This window comes from Asterias rubens, chromosome 12 (genome assembly GCF_902459465.1).
Source record: "Asterias rubens chromosome 12, eAstRub1.3, whole genome shotgun sequence".
In the NCBI taxonomy this organism is placed as follows: domain Eukaryota; kingdom Metazoa; phylum Echinodermata; class Asteroidea; order Forcipulatida; family Asteriidae; genus Asterias; species Asterias rubens.
In genome coordinates, this window is record NC_047073.1 from 10,813,675 (window position 1) to 10,840,462 (window position 26,788).

At 39.6% G+C, this 26,788-nt stretch overlaps 1 protein-coding gene across 1 annotated transcript; it reads right to left on the reverse strand.

Moving 5' to 3' along the window:
- Positions 1-26,493, reverse strand: LOC117297438 (ephrin type-A receptor 3-like). Its single transcript, XM_033780474.1, has 19 exons — positions 26,065-26,493; positions 24,732-25,070; positions 21,548-21,802; positions 17,672-17,944; positions 12,790-13,044; positions 11,811-11,922; positions 10,950-11,096; positions 10,085-10,268; positions 9,635-9,677; positions 8,988-9,145; positions 7,500-7,716; positions 6,439-6,549; positions 5,544-5,707; positions 4,804-4,917; positions 4,516-4,586; positions 4,157-4,197; positions 2,942-3,038; positions 1,849-1,954; positions 1-907 (listed from the first exon to the last, which is right to left on the reverse strand). The coding sequence occupies exons 1-19, from the start codon at positions 26,111-26,113 to the stop codon at positions 836-838; spliced, it is 2,808 nt and encodes a 935-aa protein (XP_033636365.1). The 5' UTR covers positions 26,114-26,493; the 3' UTR covers positions 1-835.
- Between the last annotated feature and the right edge of the window lie 295 nt (positions 26,494-26,788).

Below are 26,788 nucleotides of genomic sequence, written 5' to 3' on the forward strand. Positions count from 1 at the left end.
GCAGGGAAACATTGTATAGAGAATGCAGGGAAACATTGTATAGAGGATGCAGGGAAACATTGTATAGAGGATGCAGGGAAACATTGTATTGAGGATGCAGGGAAACATTGTATAGAGGATGCAGGGAAACATTGTATAGAGGATGCAGGGAAACATTGTATAGAGAATGCAGGGAAACATTGTATTGAGGATGCAGGGAAACATTGTATAGAGGATGCAGGGAAACATTGTATAGAGGATGCAGGGAAACATTGTATTGAGGATGCAGGGAAACATTGTATAGAGGATGCAGGGAAACATTGTATAGAGGATGCAGGGAAACATTGTATAGAGGATGCAGGGAAACATTGTATTGAGGATGCAGGGAAACATTGTATAGAGGATGCAGGGAAACATTGTATAGAGGATGCAGGGAAACATTGTATAGAGGATGCAGGGAAACATTGTATAGAGGATGCAGGGAAACATTGTACAAATGTATAGAGGATGCAGGGAAATGTTGTATAGAGGATGCAGTGGAATGAAGCTGTTGGGACATCGGTGTTTGACTCTACATCTCTAGTTGATCTGGGCCCAATTTCATAAAGCATGTAAGCACAAAAATTTGCTTAGCAAGATATTTCTTCCTTAAATAAAAACAGGACCACCAAATATGCAACAAAATAAAATTTGGTTAGGAATCCTGTTTTTATTAATAAGGAAAACATTTCATGCTAAGCCCTTGCGTATGCCCACAATCCCCCACCTCAAGCAAATTACATGATTTGAACATCTGCTTGATCATCTATGCCTGGATGGACTTGGTTGTTGAAATCCAACGGGCGAAGTTAATTATTTAGTTGTCATCTAACTCTGGTCTGATGACGCTGAAATTCTCGTAGTGAGGTCGCTGGAATGCCATGTAGGTCTGCAATAGATCATAAACTGTTACAAATCATTCGGCCATTATATATCATCACAAATCACCCGTTTCTTTGTCAATGAAAAAGGTATAATTATGGCTTGTCGGTATCGCATGCAATTATGTCCTCCATGCAATACTATCCGGAGGACATGATTGCTTATGCAATCATGTCCGCCGGACGGTTTTGCATATGCAATCGTGTCCACCCGGACGCTGCTGCATAATGCAACTGTGTCCGCCCGGACACATGTGCATATGCAGTTGTGTCCACCCTGTGCAAAACCGTCCTTGCAGTAAATTCAACGCCATTGGTCGACAGAGCAAGTTCGCCATTTTTTTTACAAGCTAAGTGCATGTCATGAATGACATGGGAAACGTTCGACCTTTGGGTATTAAAACGTGAATATTCATGCTGCTAAGTAGGTTCCGGGCATGTCCACCGGACGGTTTTTGCACAGCCCCGGACACGATTGCATATGCACAAGTATCCGGAGCGGACAGTATTGCATGGCACCGGAACAATTATGTCCATGCAGAGAGCTTAAGAGCCCTGGAGGCAACCAACTGCGGTGTATGCAGGACCACTTTGGTAGTAGACCTATATAGGACCCTTCCTCTGTCCTGTAGGCCTACACACATATACGAAGGCGTAAGGCCGCCAGGCCAGGGCTAGTATAGGCATAGTGTCATTGTCCAGCAGTGTCTACAATCAAAAAAGAAAAATCCTTGAACATTCAAGGTTCAAGTTTGATTTTGAAATGTGAATGGGTTTTTTTGTTCATGAAGACTGTCTCTTTTTGCCTCGTGTGACAAGAAACAGTTACAAAAGCTGTCCAAACCATGGACCATGTACATGTATGTTATTGTAAGTGTGTATTAATTTGCAGCTGTATGCCCTAGCACTACTTGATGCTACTTTTTGTGAATTGTATTGAATTTCTCACGTGTTTAATCTGGCTTTCGTTCATTCCACTCAGGACAGTCACCAGGTCAGAAAAGGAGGGTCGGTTGGTTGGATTTTCTTCCCAGCATTGGATCATCAACGTGTATCTACAATCACATACCAACAATGTAAAGGTAACATTATAGGCAGTGGACACTGTTAGTAATTACTCAAAATAATTATTAGCATAAAACCTTTCTTGGTGACGAGTATGGTGAGAAACGGCTCCCTCTAAAGTGACATGGTTTTCGAGAAAGAAGTAATTTTTCCACGAATTTGATTTCGAGACCTCAGGTTTAGAACTTGAGGTCTCGAAATCAGCCATCTAAACGCACACAACTTCGTGTGACAAGGGTGTTTTTTCCTTCTTTCATTATTATCTCGCAAGTTCGATGACCGATTGAGCTCAAATTTTCACAGGTTTGTGTTTTTATGCATAATATGTTGAGATACACCAACTGTGAAGGCTAAGTAGTCTTTGGCAATGACCAAGAGTGTCCACTGCATTTAACCTATTTGTATTAATTGATGTAATGTCTTATCATTTTACGCTTTCATTCAGCTTTTATCTGAATAATTTTCGCAAAATAGTATTTTTTCTAACAAATAAATATTATTACACTGTTGACATCAGCATATTGTGAAAATTCAAGTGTAACGGATATTTATTTCCTCGGTATTTAAAGGTACTGGACACTATTTGTAATTATTCAAAATAATTGTTAGCATACAAACTTACAAGCAATGGAGAGCTGTTGATAGTATAAAACATTGTGAAAAACGGCTCCTTTTGAAGTAACGTTCGAGAAAGAAGTAATTTTCCACTAAAACATTTGAGTTTGGTTTCGAGACCTCAGAGTTAGATATTGAGGTCCCGAAATCAAGCATCTGAAAGCACACAACTTCGTGTAACAAGGGTTTTTTTCTTCCACTATTATCTCCCAACTTCGATGACCAATTTGGTCCAAAGGTTTGTTATTTTGTGCATATGTTGAGATACAACAAGTGAGAAGACTGGTCTTTGACAATTACCAATAGTGTCCAGTGTCTTTATGTTTTGATAATTTGTCTTGTAAGAAACTCAATCTTCTTACATTTTTTCGTCACAATTTTGGGGTTTCGACATACGATAGCCATCGGTAAGGTGACTTGCCAAGTCTTTGGTTCTAATAGACGGATAAGGGGTGCCACCTGCACAAAATAAACACATGTAAACGAAACAAACAATTATATCAAAGCACACACGTACATGTGTATCCCCATATACAAAATTATACTATTTCAAACTGTGAGAGTAAAGTTTCAACACCCTTCAAATCTCATTGACTTTTATTTTGGACGTAACTGTTTATCTACGTGGATACGTAAGAAGTACTACACAAAACGAGATTTATTAAGCTATCAACAACAGACCACTTGCGTAAGACGTCACATTCTCATCAGGGCTCTCACCGAGGCAAAAACGGGACAGACCATTAGACTCCCCTATACGCAAGGACAAGGACCAGTATTGGTTTTACAAAATCTGTGATATCATTGGATAAAACGTACATTATAAGTGTACATCCATATAATGATGTTTTATGTGTACGTATAACTGGCTCGCGAAATGAATGCCAGATTAACTGTACACCACGTGACCGTCGGGATCCTGACGTAGACCCAATGCCACTCTCTGGCGTAATACTAACAGATGAATTGCAGATCACGTCATTTACTACCATCTTTGATGTAACACACAATGGAAAAGTTAACGCGTGTCCCGTCCGATAGGGAGGTTAAGGTGAAGTCACCACTTTGGACTCATTGCATGCTCACGTATGACGTCTGCACGAACCATACCTTGAAAAATGGTCACGTATGCTAAAATCGAGATCTTAAAAACCCATATTATTATTTCTGACGTTCACGTTCACGTATTTGCTCGCGTAACGTATCTTAACCTCCGTTAGCCTTTCACGTGTGCACGTTTCATCAAAGACGGCGGTCAATGCAGGGGGTCTTTTCACGAGCCTCAAAATGTGACGTCAGATGTTCAGGCTAGCAGATCATTGGATGGACGAAAGCTGCTTTCTGAGCAAGTTGAACGTTGGTGGAGTTCAGCGTAAAAGCAGAGCTTTCCGCAGAGACCTTTTCGCAAATACCGGGGTGCGCGCTTAAAGCTTGGAATTAGGTGCATTGTGGTCTAGCTGGTATCCAAATTTGATCCATATATATCCAACAATGCACCTAATTCAACAGTCTGCGCGTGCGCATTGGTATTTGCGATAAGGTCTATTATGCAATGAAAGTGAAACTCAATATCTTACCCAAAGTTGCGATTTCCCATACGAGAATGCCAAAGGACCACCTGAAAAATAAGCAGTTTAGTAATGAAGCCAATGTTGGAAATCCGTTTTTTTTTAAGAATTTATTTTAACAAAATGATTTTTATGAAAAGCTTTCCCATCTTGAATGTGGTGGGGATGGTGCGTTATTACAGAAAATGTAGGGGTTCACTGGCATTTACTGATTTAAGGCAATACTTATACTCATTTGATATAGCACCCCACCCCTTTTAGTGGTAATTTTTTACATGAACATTTTTCCACTGTAAGGATTTGGATAAGAAGGATATTGATAACTTCCCTAGAAAATCACAACTCAATGCTAAATGATATAAACTTACACATCGCTCTTAGTTGTGTAAACATTGTGCAGAATAGACTCGATGGATAACCAGCGAGTTGGTACGCGTTTCTGTTTATAAAGAAATAACAACAGCAGACGTAAACATTCATTTACCTTAAGGTTAGAATATATATAAATAAATCTATTGATAAATATTAATCAAAACAGTCATGTAAAAGGCTTTAACAAATAAATTATGGTGTTAACTTCCGGAGCAAATTGAGGCTTTCGATGATGTTGAGTCGATGGAAATGGAATTAAAGAAATGATGCGTAAAATGTTATACCATTGATGTTTGAACATAGATGTCCTCTCCCCGGGAAAGTCCAAAATCTGCCACTTTTGCCACAAATCCACGGCCGAGTAGGATATTTCTGGCGGCCAAATCGCGATGGATCACCTGAAATTCAACAAAACATAAATGGCCGCACTCTAAAAAAAACTCCCGGGTCAAAATCGACCTAGACTTGTGGACAAGTCGTACATGGTCCCACGCGGCGAGATACTCGAACTGCTGGCTGCCCGATTTCTACTCCTAACTGCTGGCTGCCCGATTTCTACCCCTAATTGCTGGCTGCCCGATTTCTCCTCCTCGGCGAGGAGTAGAAATCGGGCAGCCAGCAGTTCGCGCGAGAGCACCGCCACAACTCGACTATCTCGCCGCGTGGGACCATTTAATACGACTTGTCCACAAGTCTAAAATTGACCCGGATTCCGGGTCGGGGGGGGGGGGCTGACCCGTTTCTTAATATTTGACCCGGATTTGGGGTGGTTGACTAACATCAAACTGACGAATATTTTAAGACGAAATCCCCACCAGTTTTTTGGGTCAGCTTAGCCAGAAATAGGCACAGGCCCACTGGGACCCGATCTCGGGTTAATTCTTTCACAAAAGTTTTTAGAGTGCAATGTATAAACACGTTCGTACTAACCAAATTGTAAGTGCTATCCAGAATAAAAAACAAATATTATTTTGTTCTTCTTTGCCATCTTTATCCTCAATAACAACATCCTGATAATATATACCGCTGATGATGCAAGATGTTCCATTCCCATGGCAACGTCAAGAGCAAACTTGATGAGTTGGTCTGACGTCAGAGATGGTTCAGATTCGGTGTCCGGACGGGATGATCTTAAATGATTACGCAAGTCACCGTTGGGAAGGTACTCCAATGCTACGTACAACACATCTCAACAAGTACACATAAAACAAATACATTAAATATTATATATAAACATTCCAGGCGGTGAAAATAAAAACATAAAAAGAGTTATGTATTGTGTCTCTAGACTAGTTATCCTAATTTGCAATATGGGAGCATGCGCAATCGAACACTCATTGTGGCTTACCGGTACTTGGTATAAAGACAGCAAAAAAAGGAACGCAGCTGTTGTAAAAGCACCTATTATTTTAAAATTGTTACTCGTATTCTAAAAATGAAAATACAAGGAGACGGACAATTTTATTACGGTGATTTTGACACCTTGTTTGTAATTTCCATTGTTGCAGTAATTCCTGTTGACCTGATTGATCTCTCCTCTGATTCAGCGTGAAGATAATAGAGGGAATTTTGAAAAGCTGCTCTTGTCAATAGGAATTACTGCAACAATGTATTCTACTTTTAAAACATCTTTCCAACCATACGCATTTTATAAAAAACGGTTACACACGCTTTTTATAGACCAACTCGTCCGATCCAAGGCAACGTGTTCCTTTAATCCTGAGTTAGGCTGAACTTTGTGAAATCGACGGCAGTTTCTGGGTTAGCCTTGCCCTTTGACCCGGGTTTGTGGCGAGTTTACAGTTTAAATTAATTGGAAATTAACGGCTAGCCAAGCCCTGTAAAGATAAAAACCAACTTCACTTATATAGACGGTAAAATGACTACAAAAAACTGATAACTCAAGACGCGTTGGTTACCTTGATCTTGACAAGCCCCTATGAGCGAGACGATATTAGGATGATATCCAATCTTGGTCATGGTTCGAAATTCCTCAAGAAAATCCTTTCTGTCACTCGGGGAAGCTAGACCTAAAAGGTAAAATTCAGGATGTCATTTTAGTAAAAGCTCTATTGTCAACACGCCACGTGCACGATTAAATACATAAATCATGCACATTTTTAAAATTATATTGTCCCTGTTAACTTTCTGTAAACTTCCCGGTCTGAATTGACCCGGATCTGCATCAAAATGACTCTGAAATGGGTCAAAATTACGCGTAATCAGAGTTTAACTCAATTTTGTATCAGGTCAGTCAAACCCGGCAATGTATTTTTGTTATCACCGCAGCTAAGAGTTTTGTTCTGTAAACTGCCAATTCCTGTGCTGAGAGGGAGACTATCGAGATGCAAATGCTTTTTGAAAAAGTCCTCCAATAAGCCACTTCGGAATGTCAGGGGCGCATGCCTGTTACTGCTGACAACGGACTTTGTCTATCTCCCGTAACCTTTTGACAATACCCGCTGGTATTGTCAAAAGGTCACGGGAGATTGACGAAGTCCGTTGTCGGTATTGTCAAAAGGTTGCGGGAGATAGACAAAGCCCGTTGTCAGCAGTAACAGACATGCGCAGCTGGAACTCCGAAATGGCTTATAGGGGACTTACGGGACGCTTGGTGGCAGCATGACTTACCAGATAAAATCCATTGTTCTCGGTAATGTGCGCTTGCTCAGAACTACGTAAACAATAGACATTTACCTGGTAAGTCTGCTGCCTAGCGTTCCAACGTCTCGTGATGAGGCGGTGTGCATAACGGCATTATGTTGTGGAACTCGGACCTTTGTTCCCTTTTGAAATAATACTCAATAATGGGGACATGGTGCATAACAGAGTTGTTAATAACGTTGTCTCATCTCAAGACAGGAATTGCCAGTGTTACAGTACAAAACCCCTCGCTGCGGTACACCGCGGTGTAAGAAAAAAGTTTGAGCCAGTTCTGTTTTAGAGTATGTTTCACTTCTAAATTTCAACTACTCAGTACCCTTCAATATCTTGATGGCACACTTGGTCCTTTTGCCGCCTTGGTCCACAGTCCCAGATCTCACCTCACCAAAGTTTCCCCTTCCCAGTACCGTATCATCAACGTCAAGATCGCACCGGAGGATCTCCCATCGGACAGCCCATGAGGGCAGTCCTACATCCTCGTAAACAGCAGCTTCCGTACTTGAACCTATCTTTACTTCATAACCTATTGGATTCTGATTGTCAAAAATGGAAGCTTTGTTAAGAGAAAAGCCGACACGGCCGTCACCTAGTTTTGAAAGTTTGAATTAAAAACGGGACAATAGGTGCATTATAGTTGCTTACATAGCGTCATTAAAACAAAGACTAGGCGAAACGAGTTGATAAACCGGGAAATACAACTACTTAACAGAACAACTCGAAAACTGTTCCCGCAAAAATGGAAGATAACAAACGTGGACATAGGCCCTATTTGGTATTCAAAAGGGACACGTGTTTGATTGAGAGACGTTGGTCATGAAAAGAATTGAAATGGAAAGATGTTTTAAAAGAAGAATATAATGGACCAAGAAATTGTGTGCTTTTCCTATAAAAATTACTATAGACCATGTGAACTTTGTTTACAATAAGTGTGACCTTGTGCATTCTTCAGCTAGTCTGGTAGGCAAGATACTGCACTGGTCATATTATGGGAAAGTTGATATTTTGTCTTATAATTTCCACAAAAATCCAAAAGTTATGAAAGTAAAAGCTGGACAAAATTTGAGATGTGCCCCCTTGCATCATATCAAAAGTTGATAAGAATCGGACATCTCCATAAAATATACGATTTGATGTTTCCTTCAGTTGGGCTCTGTACAAAATCATGCCTGCAGGAAGTCCATGCTCTGTGGCTCATTTGTAGACATGTAATGTCACAGGTCACATCGTATTTAATACTATACATCTACATGAATAACTAAAACTAGCGGAAACTCGCGCTACGCGAGTTCCTCGCTGTGGTCGATTTCACAAAGCACTAAAGATTGATCTCAACTGTGTATCAATCTTTTACTAAGCAAAACGCACTGTCACAATATAAATCACTGTGCATACAACCCATCCTAAGTTATAATGAATCTTAGTGCTTTGTAAAATTGTACCCATCTGGCCCGTCTTTTTTCCCCGTTGTTTATTCTTTGTTGGTCCCACCAGTTTTGCGTGGGTCCCGCTATAGGTGTTCTTTACCCGTCCTGTTTATACCCCATTTTTTTCACTTTCAAATTCAGTTTATTATTTGGTCATCGTGTAAGTTTACGAAGGAAATAGAAAAACCACACTTGAAGGATATATGATTATTGTATTATACTTGTCTAACATCTTTCCAACTAAAGCCATTTCACAACAAACGCTTGTTATAGCTCAAAGCACACAATCCAAAAGGCAATGTGTCCCCTTAAACAACCATTGTACAACTCGCTTTATCTAGTTTGTTAAACACAACTATTGTTTTGGTGTTTATCTTTACCATTTCCACCGTTGCATCAACTGCTCGAGTGTCTTGCGTAGTGTGTGAATCGCGATTCACCTTTGACCTTAAAACAATTACAGCAACAGCAACTATCAGTAACGTACTCAATATGCCGATTACTGCGAAGGTTACAACATTGTTCGATGGCGTTTCCCCTGAAAATAAGCCAAAAAGCAATACCAAAGTGTATTTCTTAAGACTGAACTTGTATTTTGGTTTTCCTTAACACAATGTTTGATCTTTGTACAGATTCCACAGTTAATTTCGAAGTTGTCTGGTAAAAGCGTGAATGTTTCAATGGAAGAAAGAGTCATGAGAGCCAAAGCTGATTTGGTAGGTACCATAAGAATTGATTAGTTTTTATCTGAAGCATGTCGATTAACTTGATAAGAAAGCCTCCATAAATCACACTCTCTTGTTTTGAAATACAAATCTTGTGACAACACTTCGTTATTTTCACTGAAACGTAGACCACCAAATAAGATTAACAATTTATAGAACGTTCTTCAAAACCCACGGATATAGTCCATTTGAGTGCTTATGGTTACAGTCCGCGTCTGTGACACCGCATGCACACAAATGTTCCCAACAACATTTTAATCTACATGCAGTGTTTAAAATTGCCACGTGCTGCGTGTCCTTACCCGTTTGAATTGATTGCATCAGTGGACTAGTAGAATAAACTTCCTGTATCAAGAAACAAGGTGATCAATATGAAAACATCATACGATAATAAATTAGTCACAGGTACATGTAATTGCAAAGAGGAAAATAGCACTTTAATGAATTAGTAAAATACTGTAAGTTGTTGCTGCAAAAGCTCATGAGGATATTTATTTTGTACTTATAGTTAGCATGCTACATTCTGTCCCCTTTTGTAAGTTTCTATGCATCGTTCAGTGGTGTAATTCACTTTCCCCGATTTAAGGTTTCAAAATACACACGTCGGAAAGGTTTTCCATTTCGTTTTATTCAAAAAGACACTATTACCATTTCATAATCCAATGCACTTAGGCCTAAGCTCTCGAGAAAGCTGTTAATTAGTATATAGACGGACATTTTCTACACTTTTGATTAATGAAAGACATTATTACCATTCCATTCTCCAATACAATATAAGCTCTCAAGAAAGCTGTGTATTTTGTATTTGGTCTCAGAGCGCCATTATCACCAATATGTTCCCGCTTCGACTGTCTTCGTTTCCGCCTTGAAAGGCTATCACAGGACGTCGTGCCCCCTACTCCAATCTCAACCTCCATAGTGCTAGTTACTTCATTTCTGTTCGAAAATAGCAATCAGATTATACTATTAGACAAAAAAATACGAATGTGCGGAAAGTGCTAACATTTAGCCGATGCTATCAAGCTTAGCCTACGCCTCAGTCGGTTCGATTTCCTTGCTTTATTGAACACTAGCGGGATGCTGCGCTTCGCGCGGCACCCGCTAGGAATTCTTGCCTACAGAATGCTGCACATGTAGCGTGGTGTAAGGGGTTGGGGATTGTTTGCTAAGACGAACCTTAGTGGTTGGTGAAATTGCGCACCCTGGCCCGTATTTTCCCGTTTCCGATTCTGTGTTGAGCGTTGGTTCCATCCATGTTTTCCAGTTTCGTTGGGTCCCGATAGTGGTTCTTTCCTATCCCGTTATGACTCTTTTCGCTTATTTTTTCCCAGTCCATTCAGTTTATTATTTTTCTTTCTATTCCCGAATCATTTATTAGTTCCATTTCTTTTTTCCTTTCCCGTATTATTTCCCCGAACCCCGTTCAGTTTCCCCCCTTCCTCGTGCGTTGGCATTGTTTGTTGAATTCACCTGAAACTTTCTATGACGATTGATGTATCTCCCTTTATTACTGTGCCTCAGAAAGAGCATAACGTTGACAGAAAACCAATCTCTGACCCAACTTTTAAACAACTAAAGAGTTGGCTGAAATAGTGCAATATAAACGATTTGAGTCACCCTGTGAACACCACAGCAACGTAAGGCGTCATTGACTCCTGTGCCTCCTGGTAGGTTCCGAGCTGATCCGGGTGGTACATTATATCAGGATCCTTGCCGTCAATTACTGCATTTCTGTTGAGCTGCACCAAAGTTAACTCCAAACAGCTGTTTTAAAAGCAAAAATAAAACATAGAATAACAACATTATCAGCAAAAATAAAACATAGAATAACAACATTATCAGCAAGCCATTTAATATGCCCAATATGTGTCTGGTAGGCCTATGCAAAAATTTGCCGTTGAATGTCTTCATGTTTTGCCATTGTGCATGCTGCATTGCTGTTTTTTGTCGTTTTCATGTAGGCCTATCTATACGTTGGCGTTAGAAACACGTTTGCCCTAACTCTGTCAGGATAATATGGTTTGGAAAGTTCAGTGGCACATCCAGTGGTTATATATAGGCAACTTGCCCCTCCCCAATGACGTGGTTGATTGTTGTGTTTAAAGGCACTGGACAACTTTGGTAATTGTCAAAGACCAGTCTTCTCACTTGGGGTATCTATGCATAAAATAACAAATCTGTGAAAATTTGAACTCAATTATTGGTCGTCGAAGTTGCGAGGAAGAAAAACACCCTTATCGCATAAGTTGTTTGCTTTCAGATGCTTCCATTTGAGACTTCAGCTGAGGGTCTCGAATTCAATTCAAATATTTTTGTGAACAATTACTTCTTTCTCAAAAACTACGTTTATTGTTGTATCAGATGGAGCCCTTTCACAATGTTTTATACTATCAACAGTTCTCCATTGCTCATGACCAAAGTAAGTTTTTATGCTAACAATTTTATCAATGAGTAATTACCCTGATCTGGGTCAATTACCTTATTGGTACATATCTTTGGCTGACGGGTTCGATTACTACCTTGAATGAGCTTTCAGTTACTGAGTTCAGTAAATCATCGGGTACCGATGGAGGTGCTGGTGCTACAGGCTCTGAATGGTTGAAATTGAGGTGAAAACATATGGAAAACGTTTACGAAGGATATAACGTAGACAGAAACTTAAATTCTCGGTATATAAGATATATTTATAGATACGCGTCACTTATGCTCTTTATACCATAAAACATTTGTTGACTAAATTTTGATCATTCTGAAGTTTGATTACGTTCTTTAGGCCTAAAGGAAGTACCATCTGGCGTTAAAACCTAAAGTAAATAAAACTGTGTTCACGATAACTTAATACGTTTGTGTTTTGGGGAAATTAAATTTAAATAATTATTCGGGCAAACCCTAACAGTAGAACCAAGGACTTTTGATAACTTAACCCGTTTTGAACAGCAAAACCCATTTGGCAGTGACATATTATTTAAAATACATTGTTGTATTAATATTTGTGACATTTGCCAATCTTTATTCATAGTAGCAAACATGACTAGAACAATAGTCACAGAAAGAAAGATGGACAATCCCCAGCTGCAGACTTTGCATCTTGATGGACAAACGAAGATTACAATGGATCGATAGGCTTCCAGCATTGTTTAACAGTAGTTATAAAATAAACAATACTTAGAAGTGCTCATCTTATTTTAAACTCACCAACAACATTGAGGTCAATCAAGTCACTAGCAGACGATGTAACTCCATTGGCCTTTGCATTACAGGTGTATTGACCATTGTTACTACCATCATTTATTGAGACCTCATACAGCCCCCCTCTTTGCATGACAGCAACATGACTAGAACCATCAGGATATACGACAGTCACGGGTAATGAGAGGTCTCTTCCCAGCATGCCTTGCTCGATACGAGAGGTATCGATACGGCGCGCTGCCCATGGTAGCGAGGCTGGCCTACTCACCTGTGATAGTAACGTTGAAACTACAAGATGCAGAGTTCCCTGATTGGTCCATTGCAGTGTACGTGATTTGGTGGAACCCAATGGGGAACATGATTGGTGGAGTCAGGGGGTCGATGCTAGATGTTAAGGTAATAGCAGCATTAGAATTATCTGTTGGGACTGGTGTAGTCCAACTGACAGTCTTCATGGTGAATCCTTGCTCATCTCCAAGCATCACAATATTGGCAGGACACTCTATAACAGGATCGCCTGTATCTGTTGATTGTATTAGATGAATATAAAAATCAGAAACTTACAATAAAAGCGAATAATAGTGTAGAGACACGTTAGAAAGCCGGTCCTCGATTTTAAAAGGACAAACATTCACCCCAAAATACACACACGCAAAATCCAGATAATGACGTCTAAAATATAAAGTGATCTTTTGGGGGCGTACTTGGGTTCCAAAAATTAGAGTCAATCTGAAAAACAAACTGACAATTCACATAAAAAATCGTTCCGCTTGACAAAGTTCTGCACGTTACGCGAGCAAATACGTGAACGTGAACGTCAGAAAATTGTGTCGTTAAAATCTCACGTTTTTTAGCATACTTGGAGTTACCATTTTTTAAGGCCCTGTCACACCATGGCGTATCACTTGAACGTATGCCAACGTTTGCACAAAGACGTTCGAAAATTTTCAAAGTCCAAGAACGTCCAACCTCCCAATGAATTGCATTGAAAAAGTCTAAAGTTAACCAGGAAGTAGAGGTCAACTTGAGGTCACAAGTTTTCAAAGTTTATCTTTAATGCCTAAGGGGTCCAAAACTGAAAAAATGTTTGAAAATCGGTTGTATAGTACTTGAGATATAGTTCCACTTCCGGTTGACCCGGAAGTAGAGGTCAACTTGAGGTCAAGGTTTTCAAAGTTAATCTTTAACGCCTAAGGGGTCTAAAACTGAAAAAAGTTTGAAAATCGGTTGTATAGTACTTGAGATATAGTTCCACTTCCGGTTGACCCGGAAGTAGAGGTCAACTTGAGGTCATGGTTTTTCCAAATTAATCTTCAATTCCCAAGGAGTCTTTAGTTACAAACAGTCTAAAAATCGGCCGTGTACTTCTTGAGATATGGTCCCACTTCCGGTTGACCCGGAAGTTGAGGTCAACTTGAGGTCACGGTTTTTCAAAGTTTCTTTTAACGCCCAAGGGGTCTAAAACTGAAAAAAGTTTGAAAATCGGTTGTATAGTACTTGAGATATAGTCCCACTTCCGGTTAACCCGGAAGTAGAGGTCAACTCAAGGTCACGGTTTTTCAAAATTAATCTCCAGTCCCCAAGGAGTCTATACCAACAAACAGGGTAAGAATCTGCCGTGAACTTCTTGAGAAATGGTTCTACAAAGATTTCCCAATTAAATATGCAAATGAGGGTCACGTGGTTAATTAATTAAGAATTTTAACATTTGTGACATTTAGAATTAAGCTCAAGTTCTAAGCTTCAATTTGATATATGATTTAACTCTTTTGACCTTGTGGTTTGGGAGATTAGGAATAAACAAAAAACGTGTACAAATGCGATGGGGTTTTAGGCGGAAACAAAGAATAATAATAAAAACTAGACATTAGGTGTTTGTGAACAAACACAAAGCTGTTCCGTGTTCTTTTGCTTTGATTATGTGTTAACAATACCAAAGAGTCTATAACTGAATGTTTGAAAAATACTGTACAGTGTCTTGAGTTACGGTGCCACTTCATGGGGTCACGGTAACCTAAGGCTAATCTCTAACGCCCAAGGAGTCTGTAACTGAAAAAAGTTAGAAAATCGGTTGTGTAGTTCTTGAGATATGGTGCCACTTCTGGTTGACCCGGAAGTAGAGGTCAACTTGGGGTCATGGATTTTCAAAGTTTATTTTTAATGCCTTAGGAGGATAAAACTGAACAAACAGGATTGAAAATCGGTTGTATAGTACTTGGCGTATGGTACCACTTCCGGTTCACCCGGACGTAGAGGCCAACATGGGGTCACGGGTTTTCACAGTGAATATTAATGTCAAGGAGTCTGTATGTGAAAACAAATTGAAAATCGGTTGAGTAGTTCTTGAGATATGGTCCCACTTCCGGTTGACCCGGAAGTAGAGGTCAAATTGAGGTCACGGTTTTTCCAAATTTTTCTCCTATCCCCAAGGAGTCTTATAACTACAAACAGTCGACATTCTTAAAGAAGAATGTCGTCTTCCTGTGATAATTTATCTCGGAATGTCGACATCCTAAAAGTAGGATGTCGTCTTGCTGTGATAATTTATCTCGGTATGTCGACATCCTAAACGTCAGTTGTCATCTTCCTGTGATAATTTATCTCGGGAAGTCGACATTCTAAAAGAAGAGGGTCGTCTTCCTGTGATAATTAACAATATTTATAATATTCATGGTCATAAACTACGTTAAACTAAAATAATGGACGAAACAAAATGTCCCACGTAAAACTCCATAAGGTTTGGAACATAATGGTCCCGCAAGTTCAAATACACGCGAGACTTGCTTAGTCTACACAGAAGGTAATAAATAATTTATTACAAGCAAATGCAATCGTACAATAATAGAAAACAAAAACTAAAAATCAATGCAAAACACATGTAGGGGATGGAGGGGCCCATAAAAAGCAAACCTTAACGAGTACGGACCCCCTCCCCCCTTTTTTTCTAACGAAGAAAGCAATGTAAGCAATTCTATTTAGTGGGTGTAATCTTATGTAGCGGCAAAACAATTCAAAATTACTGGAAGAACAAACACAAAAACAGTTAGCGTAAAATAAAACTTAACCATATATTTAAATGAAACAGATAAACAAAATACCCAAAATAAATACTAGATAAATTGGGCCAACAACTCTTGCTGGGAAAAAAACCATGTCGAAATATACCCGTGCTATCCATTAGAGACGTTTTGTAGTCACCTTGGTTGGGGAGCGAGGACGATTGAACTTTTGGTATTGTCATTGTTAAACTCCGGTTCCATTGTGTGCTGTCTGTTACCCTCCACACATATATTTTCTTGTGAATATTAGCTGTGTATGATTCATGGTTCGCTGAATAATGTAGCAATAACAAACTGTTATCATTTTGAACTGAATGCTTGATTTATTATCTAGAGGTAAATGCTTGAGACCAGTAAGAGTATTGTGCACGTACACCATGTAGTTTTTGTTGGAAACCGTTTGCTAACATCCATTTATGTTACCCTTTGAAATAAAATCAGAAAATGTATAAGTTTGCTTGTTGCATAAAATTAAATTGAAGATGATGCCTTAATTGATTTTTACAATCAGAGTTGGACTCTAGACTGACGTGTTGGACTCCTTGAACACTCCAAGTGGTTCAATAGGTAGTGCAATTCCAATACTTATGCTGATGTTCTCATGATGTCAGCATCAACAGGAAGTTCCAACAACTTTGTCCCCTTGTACAATTAAATATGCAAATATGGGTCACGTGGTTAATTAATTACGATTTTTAATTTTTTTTGGGGTCGGTGGTTTGATGTTTGATCTAGTACAAGTTGATTTCACAGAACTCTTAACCACCAAACTCTGCGCTTATGATCACCATTTTTCGCTTACTATGTTTTTAAACATCATCGTGTCATGCATGCACACAGGTTATGTTGGGCTAACATTTGACAAAAAGAAAAGGCAACATAATCGATATAAAGATAAGAATCAAACTTAAATATTACAAAAAGAAATATATTTTTAGTTTTTGGGGATACAAAAATATTGATTTCGGACGGAGATACGAACTCACAATTCTCAGATGTGTAGTCGCGACTGATGACCACTAGGCTAAAAGGGCACGATGTAAAAATGGTGGGTTTTTACATGTGTGCATCAACAGAGGGGATTATGATCCGGCGAAATAATTCTCGTTTCATGATTTTGTGACCATTGTCACTAAATATGAACTGCTAACGCCTATAACTATTAAGTAGGGTTGAAATGTAGTATTAGATGCCTTAAGGGGGTTTTTGACGACGACGTCGATGTCGTCAAAAACCCCTATCTAATTACGCACGTTCGTTTTAACGAAAACCCATGCACAGAGTAATTGGTCCAGAACGCGGTTAGAAAAACAAGGACAAATTTAACGCACGTTCTAACGAAAATCTCAAACCTCCGTACTTTGTGCGTGTACAGAGTAATGTGTCCAGAACGCGGGTAGGAAACAAAATAGTATAGACTCCTCTCAAGAAGTCAACAACTCATCGAGGTACATACTGTGTTGTATTACCAAAGAGAATGTTTCACAATAACATGAAAGTGACTGCATCAAGTTTACAAATTAAATATTCAAATGAAGACCACGTGGTTAATTAATTAAGAATTGTAACTTTTTTGTGTTAGAGTAAAGCTTATGTTCCAAGCTTCAATTTGATATATGATTTAACTCTTTTATCCTTATACTTTAGGAGACGGGGCCTAAACAAAAACGCTGTACAAACGCTATGGGGTTTTAGGCGGAAACAAAGAATAATAATAATAATAATAATAATAATAATAATAATAAAAATAATAAAAATCTCGACGAAAACAATACCTGTTCCGACGGTAAGTCGGAACAGCTAACAATAAAAATCTCGACGAAAACAACACCTGTTCCGACGGTAGGTCGGAACAGCTAATAATAAAAATAATAAAAATCTCGACGAAAACAACACCTGTTCCGACGGTAGGTCGGAACAGCTAATAATAATAATAATAATAATAATAAAAATAATAAAAATCTCGACGAAAACAATACCTGTTCCGACTGGATCGGAACAGCTAACAATAAAAATCTAGACGAAAACAAAACCTGTTCCGACGGTAGGTCGGAACAGCTAACAATGGTCAGCCCTCAAAAAACTACTTACCTGTAACGTTGATGAAAAAAGAACAGGACCCTTCATTTAGGCTAGTATCGTTAGCTCTACAAGTCACTTTTGTTAGACCGTCTTGGAAAAATTCACCAGAAGTCACAACGTTGCCAAGATGATCTTCACAAACAACGCTGTCAGCATTAACTGTAGCATCAACAACATCAGTGGCATTCGGTGAAACTGACCAAATCACATAGGCACCAGCCAATGAAGCATCCACATTGGGACTATTATCAGTTGGACACGTGACATTCGGAGCTTCGTTGTCTGCCAAAAACAAAACAAACATGTTAAGCCAACACTTATCATTTGGCAAATAATAAAAAATTAAAAAATAAATAAAAATTTGAGATTGTACTGAATATATTGCATCTCTGGTCATGCAATAACTAAAGTTTCTTTTGTACTACACTACCAAAACTTTCCACACACACTCTATATACATTCATAATGCTTGCATTTCCTTTTTGTTGAGTGAAATTGAAAAACATCGTCAAAAAATGACATTTTCTGCTCGGTACTCACTGTTGTTTTTCTGCCGCATCGCACCAGCCTACTACATGTAAATCGACGAACTGCCGAGCCGCGGCCGAGCGGTGTTTAAGGCAGTGCAGCAGTGCGTAGGTGGTCCGTTTACAATACCCGCCGTTCACGCATAAAGCTTGCACGCACTGTGGCGGCCATATTGGATGTTGAGGCATATGGGAGATTTTGGAACTTGGTATACAGCAAATTCAAACTCAGCACCCCTCAATACCCTTAAAAGCTTGTATGCCATAAATTAAATTAACACAATTTGCCTTCAGGGTTGATTTTCTTTTGAAAGTTTACCCAGTCTATCTTGGGCCCTTTAGGCCTATTTATTCATCGCGATTTATGGAGCGTCACATCCCACGATACATAGCGTTGATACAGCACTAATAAAGCAAGTTTTCGGAACATGCTGTGTGCCAAAAATCTAATCTATCTACTGTTTTTTTTTTTATCACCGCTGTTTTGGGGTTTTTGTCGCGGGGGCGGTAAGAGCGTAAGCCTCTTTTTAGTTTATTCTCATCTGAATTTGTCCTGTAAACTTTCTGGTCAATAGGCTGCGCGTTACGGGAGCACTAAACGTGAACGTGAACGTCAGTAAGTGTATTGTTTATTGTCACTTTGGGCTTATTGCATCTCGCGAAATTTTAACGACACAATTTCTGACCGTTCATGTTCACGCTGCTCTAGGAACAAACCTCCATACATCCCATATCTCTGGAATCCTATATCGTACAAACTAAATAAAAACGGGAAATTCGTCCTCACTCCTTAATTTTCTCTAACTTATTTCACTTTCAGAAAGCATGTCAAGTTATTTTTAGGGTTTGTTACGTCCAGTTTGGGTCAATTTTGTAACAGACAAACTCCGAAAAATGTACCCCATTCAGCCGCATCGGAGGGCTCTTTTGTTAACATTATCTATCGATTGCTAAAGTAGGCTACAAAATGGATTTGGCAAAATGTACATTCTGAGACCTGACCGACACACTGCTCTGACCAATTTTGTGAATGGACTTATTAAAAAAGAAACTTAATGTCGTTTTGCTCCACAACTTTGATTGACCAAATGCAAAGTTCTTTTTTTACAGCTTCAAAACAGCCTTTGACCACAAACTTCCGTGATGGGTAAACTCTGAAACTGCAACACTATACCTCCATGAACAAACCGTATTCTAAAACGGTATTCATGTACTCATTTGAGTTTACTGGCAAAAAGAATCAGAATGTATACACTCTCTTCTTGTAAATAATTTGTTCTATAAAAATAGTGTCCATAGTTTAAAAACAGCAAGATACGTTTTGCATCAATAGTGCAATTTATGTATGGAGATTTATTGTAAGTCCGAGGTCGCCACCCACTTTCAACCTAAAGTGGTCCCACGGCGACCTCCTTCACCAAGCAACAGGTGGCCTGTCTCAAACCCAGACAACACACCACTCACTGACCAGAATGTAAGGAGGTTGGGCTCGATTTCACATGCTTACTTTATTAATTTTGTGTAAGCCCCCAACCCCAACCCCCAATGTTATTAATTGACACATTTCAGGATCGAATGGCAGGTGGGCGGGCAAGGGGCAATGAGTGAGCCAATCCGGAGAACCATCTGCGAAACACTTTCCAATGAGTCACCTGTCAGAAGGATTTCTAGGAAGTCTGGTAACAACATCGACCAGTGGTTGACACACGGTCGCCGCCCAAACTACCTCCAATCAGATGACTCGTAAGTGGGAGTTTGGGTCAGGGTTTTCTAGACTTGCAACCCGACGTCTGAAAAGACACAAACGTGTTGAATTCCACACACACAACCGTGTTGATTTCCGCAAGGATGCCATGCCACTGGACCTTCTAATTTCAATCCAAGATGGCGCGGGTTACGCTTTTAATAGTATAGATGTACATACATGTACATACGGAGGAATTCGTTAGATGCACCATTGGTACATGGATCGGTCGGTACATGTATAGTCGCGTCCCCGACTCCAACTATATACTGCGCTGCGTTGTACAATGGTGAACACACGGGCTGCTTCCTTGGAAGTCTGGTTCAGTGCCCGCTAGAGCTATGCGTACGTCTCTAACCCCAGGGGTATGATCGAGCAAAAGAAAATGGCGCAGTGAGATCGTACACAACTGGGAACGAGGTTGGCGTGAGGGCTCTCTACATGAAAAATATAATAGCCTCGTCCTAGACTGTTGCACGGCGCGAACTAATATATACAATATTACAAAATGTTTTGCTATTAATTTTGCATTAAAAAATTAGTTTGTTAGAATATGAATTATTTTAATTATTGGTCGAGCATTTTACTCAATAAAAAAATGATTTTCTAAAAATTGCAAGTTATTTTGTGACACTGGCGAAGGCCCCGTGTTTGCATACGGCACCGTTGTTTACGACATCAACATGGAGCCCGGTTCCGAAGGGTACAGTGTTTCCAACAAGGGAAAATCTAAATCTGCGGTCATTTTTGAGCGGATAAATTTAAGTCAACAAGTGAAGGTAAAAGGACGAGTTGGGTCATTTTCGTTGCTGGGAGAAAAAAAGAAAAGAAAAAAAAAGATCCCGACCGACCGACCCTATTTTGGGGGGCCTGTTACGCCAACATAACATTTTTTTTATGCCTAATTCTAAAGTTCATACCAGTAAATATTTCCATCTGAAAGCTCTCTGACTCTACAGTTCATACTATTACCAATCCTCCAGAGAAATATTTCCATCTGAAAACTAACTGATTCTAAAGTTCATACCAGTATCAATCGTCCACAGAAATATTTACTTCTGAAAGCTCACTTATTCTAAAGTTCATACCAGTATCAATCGTCCACAAATATATTAAATTTTCCATCTGCAAGCTTAAAGATTTTAAAGTTCATACCAGCACCGATCCTCAAGAGAGTTATTTCTATCTGAAAGCTCACTGATTCTACATGTCATGCCAGTACCAATCTGTTTAAGTCTGACTATTGCTGCCAAAAACATATTTGAAGACCCCAAATCACCTTTATTTGTTTTAAATGCATCATTTGAAAAACTAATCATGTATATGAACATGTACTGAATTCTTGTCAAAACATAAACAAAACAAAACAATTTAAAAAAATGCGTAGTTAGTGTAGAGACACGGTATACTATAGGAAAACGTACCGGTCCTAGATTTTAAAAGAACGATTATTTACCAAATTCACAAAGGCAAAATCCAGATAATGCCTTTATTTAAAGCAAAAACTAAACATAGAATAAAAACACCCAGCAAGCCATTTATACGCAGAATATACAAGGGCATTGTGAACGATTTAGGAGACCTACAGAACCAATGGTGTTCAAACAAACTCACCTGTGATAGTCACAGTGAAAGTGCACTCATTAACGTTCCCCGATTGGTCCATTGCAGTGTAGGTGATATTATGCACACCAACAGGAAACATGGCGGGTGAAATGATGGGGTCGATGCTAGATGTTAAGGTAATAGCAGCATTGGAATTATCTGTTGGGACTGGTGTAGTCCAACTGACAGTCTTCATGGTGAATCCTTGCTCATCACCCGGCATCACAATATTGGCAGGACATCCTATTACAGGTTTGCCTGAATCTGTTGATATTACGTAGTGTGAAAATTCAGAAACGTTGGAAAAAAATGCAAAGTTAGTTTAGGGGCTCGGGAAGGAAACCGGTCCTCGGTTTTAAAAGGACGAGCAATACAAAATGGCAACATCCAGATAGTGACGTCTGGAAATAAAAGTCATCTTTTGAGGGCGTACTTGGGTTGCAAAAATTAGAGTCAATCTAAAAAACAATCTGACAGTTTACACAGTAATCTCTTCTCATTAAAAAATCGTTCCGCCTGAAAAAAGTTAATAATTCCGATAAACGTTAGGGAGGTTAGCTGTACGTTACACGAGTGTTACGCACGATTGTGTCTGACGGTGACGATTAAGTCCGACATAATTTTTGAACCATTGTGTCCGACCCATTGTGTCCTACAAACCATTGTGCCCGACCCATTGCGTCCTACAAACCATTGCGCCCGACCCATTGCGTCCTACAAACCATTGTGTCCGACCCATTGTGTCCTACAAACCATTGTGTCCGACCCATTGTGTCCTACAAACTATTGTGTCCGACCCATTGTGTCCTACAAACCATTGTGTCCGACCCATTGTGTCCTACAAACCATTGTGTCCGACCCATTGTGTCCTACAAACCATTGTGTCCTACAAACCATTGTGTCCGCCCAATTGTGTCCTACAAACCATTGTGTCCGACCCATTGTGTCCTACAAACCATTGTGTCCGACCCAATGTGTCCGTAGAACTATTGTGTCCGACCCATTGTGTCCTACAAACTATTGTGTCTGCCCTATTGTGTCCGCCCCATTGTGTCATACAAACCATTGTGTCCGCCCCATTATGTCCTTAAACCAATGTGTGTGCCCCGTCTTGTCCGAAGCATTGTTTTCGCCAAAGTATGTCTGATGAAACATGTTTGACACACGTTGTTTTATATGTAAGTCAACGCCGTTTTGATTTCTTTGAGATAAGTCAATGTTTATTCTGGGCCCCCAAACTTTACCAGTGTTTTTCTAACACTAACAGTATTTTTAAAAACATGTTGAACATTAACCGAGTTGAATATGTTTAATGTACAAATTTAGAATAATTAATGTTAATTGCTTAGAAAGCGCTCTATTTTCCCTAGATGATGCCGAGAGAGAACAGTCCGCTCTGGGGATCGCCAAGGGACTCGTAATTTGAGCAACAGCACGAGTAAAATAAGTTTTTTTTTTAATTAACCTCCTTACGATACATTGCCAGACGTGGTACCGATAAAAAAAGCTTTCGTTGCCACAGGTAAATATTACTGTGGGTATTTGGCATTAATTTGTCGCTACGGATTTATTTGGTCATGTCCTCGCGGCTTTGTAAAAGTTCACAATGTTGAAATTACAAAGTCATAACATTCAATTTGTGAAAGGTTTAGATGAATAATCTAATGGGAAAATAATATAATAAAATAGTATCGAAGTCTTATATAGCACACGTATCTACCAAACGAGGTACTCAAGGCGCCTAGTATATAGAAACTGTCAGAAAGATAGGTTATTGCAGTGATGGATTCTGAGACCCAATTATGTAGCACTTATAAGGGTTTACAAGGTGCTACGGCGCATGAAGCAGCCACAACCAACCAGGAACACCGGGACGAACCCCTTCTCTTTTTGATAAGTGCACTGGGTTATTTTACATGCGTTACACAACACATGGGACCAACGGCTTTACGTCCTATCCGAAGGACGAAGCAATGGTAAAGTGTCTTGCTTAAGGACACAAGATGAAACTGATCAGAAACACCAGAGTTTGAATTCGGTACTCTCAACCGCTCGGCCACGACACGACACTAGCCGTGGCTAGATAGGGATAATCATAAGAACTTGGTTTGAAACAATTGAATGCAAGTTGTAGTATAATTTGGAATGGCAAGATGCTACAAAAACTTCTATAACATACACCAAATTGAAACTGAATTAAGCCCTTGCCACTCCACGTATACATCAAAAATTGCGACATAACAGCAGCTTTTGCAAAGCAGGTCACATTATGTGATAGGGAAACAAAAACAAAAACAGTTTCTTTTAGCCACATGTTTAAAAAAATACTATAAGCAAAACACTGGTCAAGTCTTTTGGGGATTTTGGGGCCTATACAAAAATATTGACTAATCTCAAAGAAATCCTATCGGCGTTGACTAACTTAAACAACAGTGTGTGTCGAACATGTTTCATCAGACATAACCTGGCGAAATTCGGACACAACGGGGCGGACACATTGGTTTTATAGGACATAATGGGGCGGACACAATGGTTTGTAGGACACAATAGGTCGGACACAATAGGTCGGACACATTGGTTTTATAGGACATAATGGGGCGGACACAATGGTTTGTAGGACACAATGGGGCGGACACAATGGTTTGTAGGACACAATGGGTCGGACACAATGGTTTGTAGGACACAATGGGTCGGACACAATGGTTTGTGGGACACAATGGGTCGGACACAATGGTTCTACGGACACAATGGGGCGGACACAATGGTTCAAAAATTATGTCGGACTTAATCGTCACCGTCGGACACAATCGTGCGTAACACACGAGCAATGCGTGAACGTGAACGTCAGAAGATTGTGTTGTTAAAATCTCACGTTTTTAGCATACCTGGAGTTACCATTTTTTGTTAGTCAGGTACGTACGTGCAGACGTCATACGTGAGCATGAAATAAGCCCAAAGTGGTGACGTCACCTTTAGAAACCAGACAAATGTTCATGGTCACGTTTTTGCGTAGTGCATCTTAATTCGCTAAAAATGTCCGACAAACCATGGACAAACCAACTATGTTCGTCGAACCTTTACGTCTGACCCATTATGTCCGATATACCTTTATGTCCAACCCAAATAGTCGAGTTAGTTGATAATTTACCATCCACTTTAACTATAGAAATCTATACGAAAAGCATAAACTCACCCAAAACTCTCACATAAAACTCGCATGGAGTACTTCTCACGAGTGGTATGGTAGTAATCCAGACCTCATAGAACACTTTGATCATTTTGGGGGGTGGATTGCCATCACCACCGCCAGGGTAAGAAAACGTGATAGGAAATCGATTGTTTGCAGGACATGGATAGTTTGGGCTTACGCCTGGATAGCATTCTAAGACTTCTGCTTCAAATGGATCATCATATGAAAGGGAATAAGATACTAGGGCAGTGGCACTGGTTGTTGAGACCTCGATGATGCCTGTGCCATCAGGGTGGGTCAAAGTTGCCTCTTCTGGAGGGCATGATGGTACATATGCTGCTCCTGTATTACAAGGAAAGAACAGGAAGCAAGGAGTGTAAACCTTATGGTAATTATTCCAAAAATTAATGAGCATAAAATTAGGAAAGCGCTGATATAGTACAAACAATATTTTCTTGGCAAAATTAATATGCAATTAACACGATAAGAACAATGTATGATATGCCTACATGAAGTGTTTTATATAACACCCAAGCAGATCCTTGCCATTTGATTGGAGGATTGTCCGTCACGTGATTGCAAATAAAAGTACCATTGCACGCTGAGTCACTCCCCGTGCTTTTTCGTTCCATCCGAAAAGTACCATTGCACGCTGCCAGCGTGCAATGGTACTTTTCGGATGGAACGAAAAAGCTGAGTAAAACATCACTGGGTACGCGTGTCTTTGGTAACGCAGCAGTGTTACTGCAAGGCTTATTAGTAAAAATTACTAGCATTCGGCTTCTACAATTAAACATTGTAGGCCTACGCTTTGTTTGTTTTGAAAGTTGTATCTTTCAATGAAAATGACAAAGATCTACTTGGATGTTATATAAAACAAATAATGAATGTTTTTCATTCGTGCAATGGTGCGAATATGTTCATTCGTTGAAAGCTGGAATGTTCCATTCAACTCGTGTCCGCCTCGTTGAATGGAACATTTTCGTCCTTCAACTCGTGAACATATTCGCACCATTGCACTCATAAACATTTATTATGTGTATCCTAATTAATATTAGGTTAGTATAGGAGAACTAGACCTATCATTCTTAGCCACAAGAGCACTGATGCATTTTGAAAACAAGAACACTTTTTATTTAAAAAGATTAGAAAATCCCAATTGAGAATGAATAACCGTATGTATTAATATTGTAACACCAATATTCTCGTTTGCTCTGAAACTGATTTTGATATATTTTGTCTGCCAAATGGTTCACAGGAAGACTTTGTTAATAACAATGTGAACTATTTACTTTTCTGAGATTCAATATAAGTTCAAAGAAAGTGATAATCTTACCATTGCATAGGCCTAGTATTGCGACCAAAGAAACGAATAGGCCTACCATCACTACTTCCGTTGCAGCTAAAGAAATCTGGAAACAAATCCGTGTAACCGTGTCAGGATTATAACATTATTTGCAGAGCCTATTTATTTATAGGCCTGCCTGAAGTCCAATGTGTTTTGCAGCAAGACTCTAAAACTACGGTCGTTGGAGGAGGGAAGGTTAATTTTACGTACATGCATAACCAAATCTCCTTTTTGTTTTTTTAATAAGCTCGAACTGCGGTACTTTTACGAACTATTACTGTGCTCATGTACTTCCGCGTCACGACGGTTAGAAAACTCGGTATCGATGCGGCTATTGTATCCCGTCGGCACTGTGTGTAAGGCTATTCAAGTGATAAAATTGGGAAAAAATTAAAATGGTATGGTACTGAATGTGACACAACTGTAAAGAGCTTTCTGCACGGATTTCCCGAACAATGGGACCCAAACTGAACAAAACGGTGGTGGTATGACTTCTGCAGAGTGGTGATGTATAATTCGGAAGTACAAAAACTCTCTCACCGGTTCGGTGCCTTTCGGAAGCAAAGTGTGGGACGGACTTCGCGCACGCGCACGTAGAGGCCTTGTGCATGGATAGCCGTCGGCAGCGCATACAGGTACAGTTCATACGAAATGTAATAGCATGAAATTGAAGTTTAATTATGATTCTACCGATCGACTAACCACTAGCACT

Bases quoted from the DNA above. Each gene is read 5' to 3' on its own strand.
- LOC117297438 (XM_033780474.1), bottom strand. From the start codon at position 26,113: ATGGTAGGCCTATTCGTTTCTTTGGTCGCAATACTAGGCCTATGCAAT. The intron at 10,269-10,949 runs GTGACTCAAATC...ATTTTCGAACAG, and splicing joins GTTGCTGTGGTGTTCACAGG to AAATGAAGTAACTAGCACTA. The intron at 3,039-4,156 runs GTAAGATATTGA...TATTTTGTGCAG, and splicing joins ATGGGAAATCGCAACTTTGG to GTGGCACCCCTTATCCGTCT.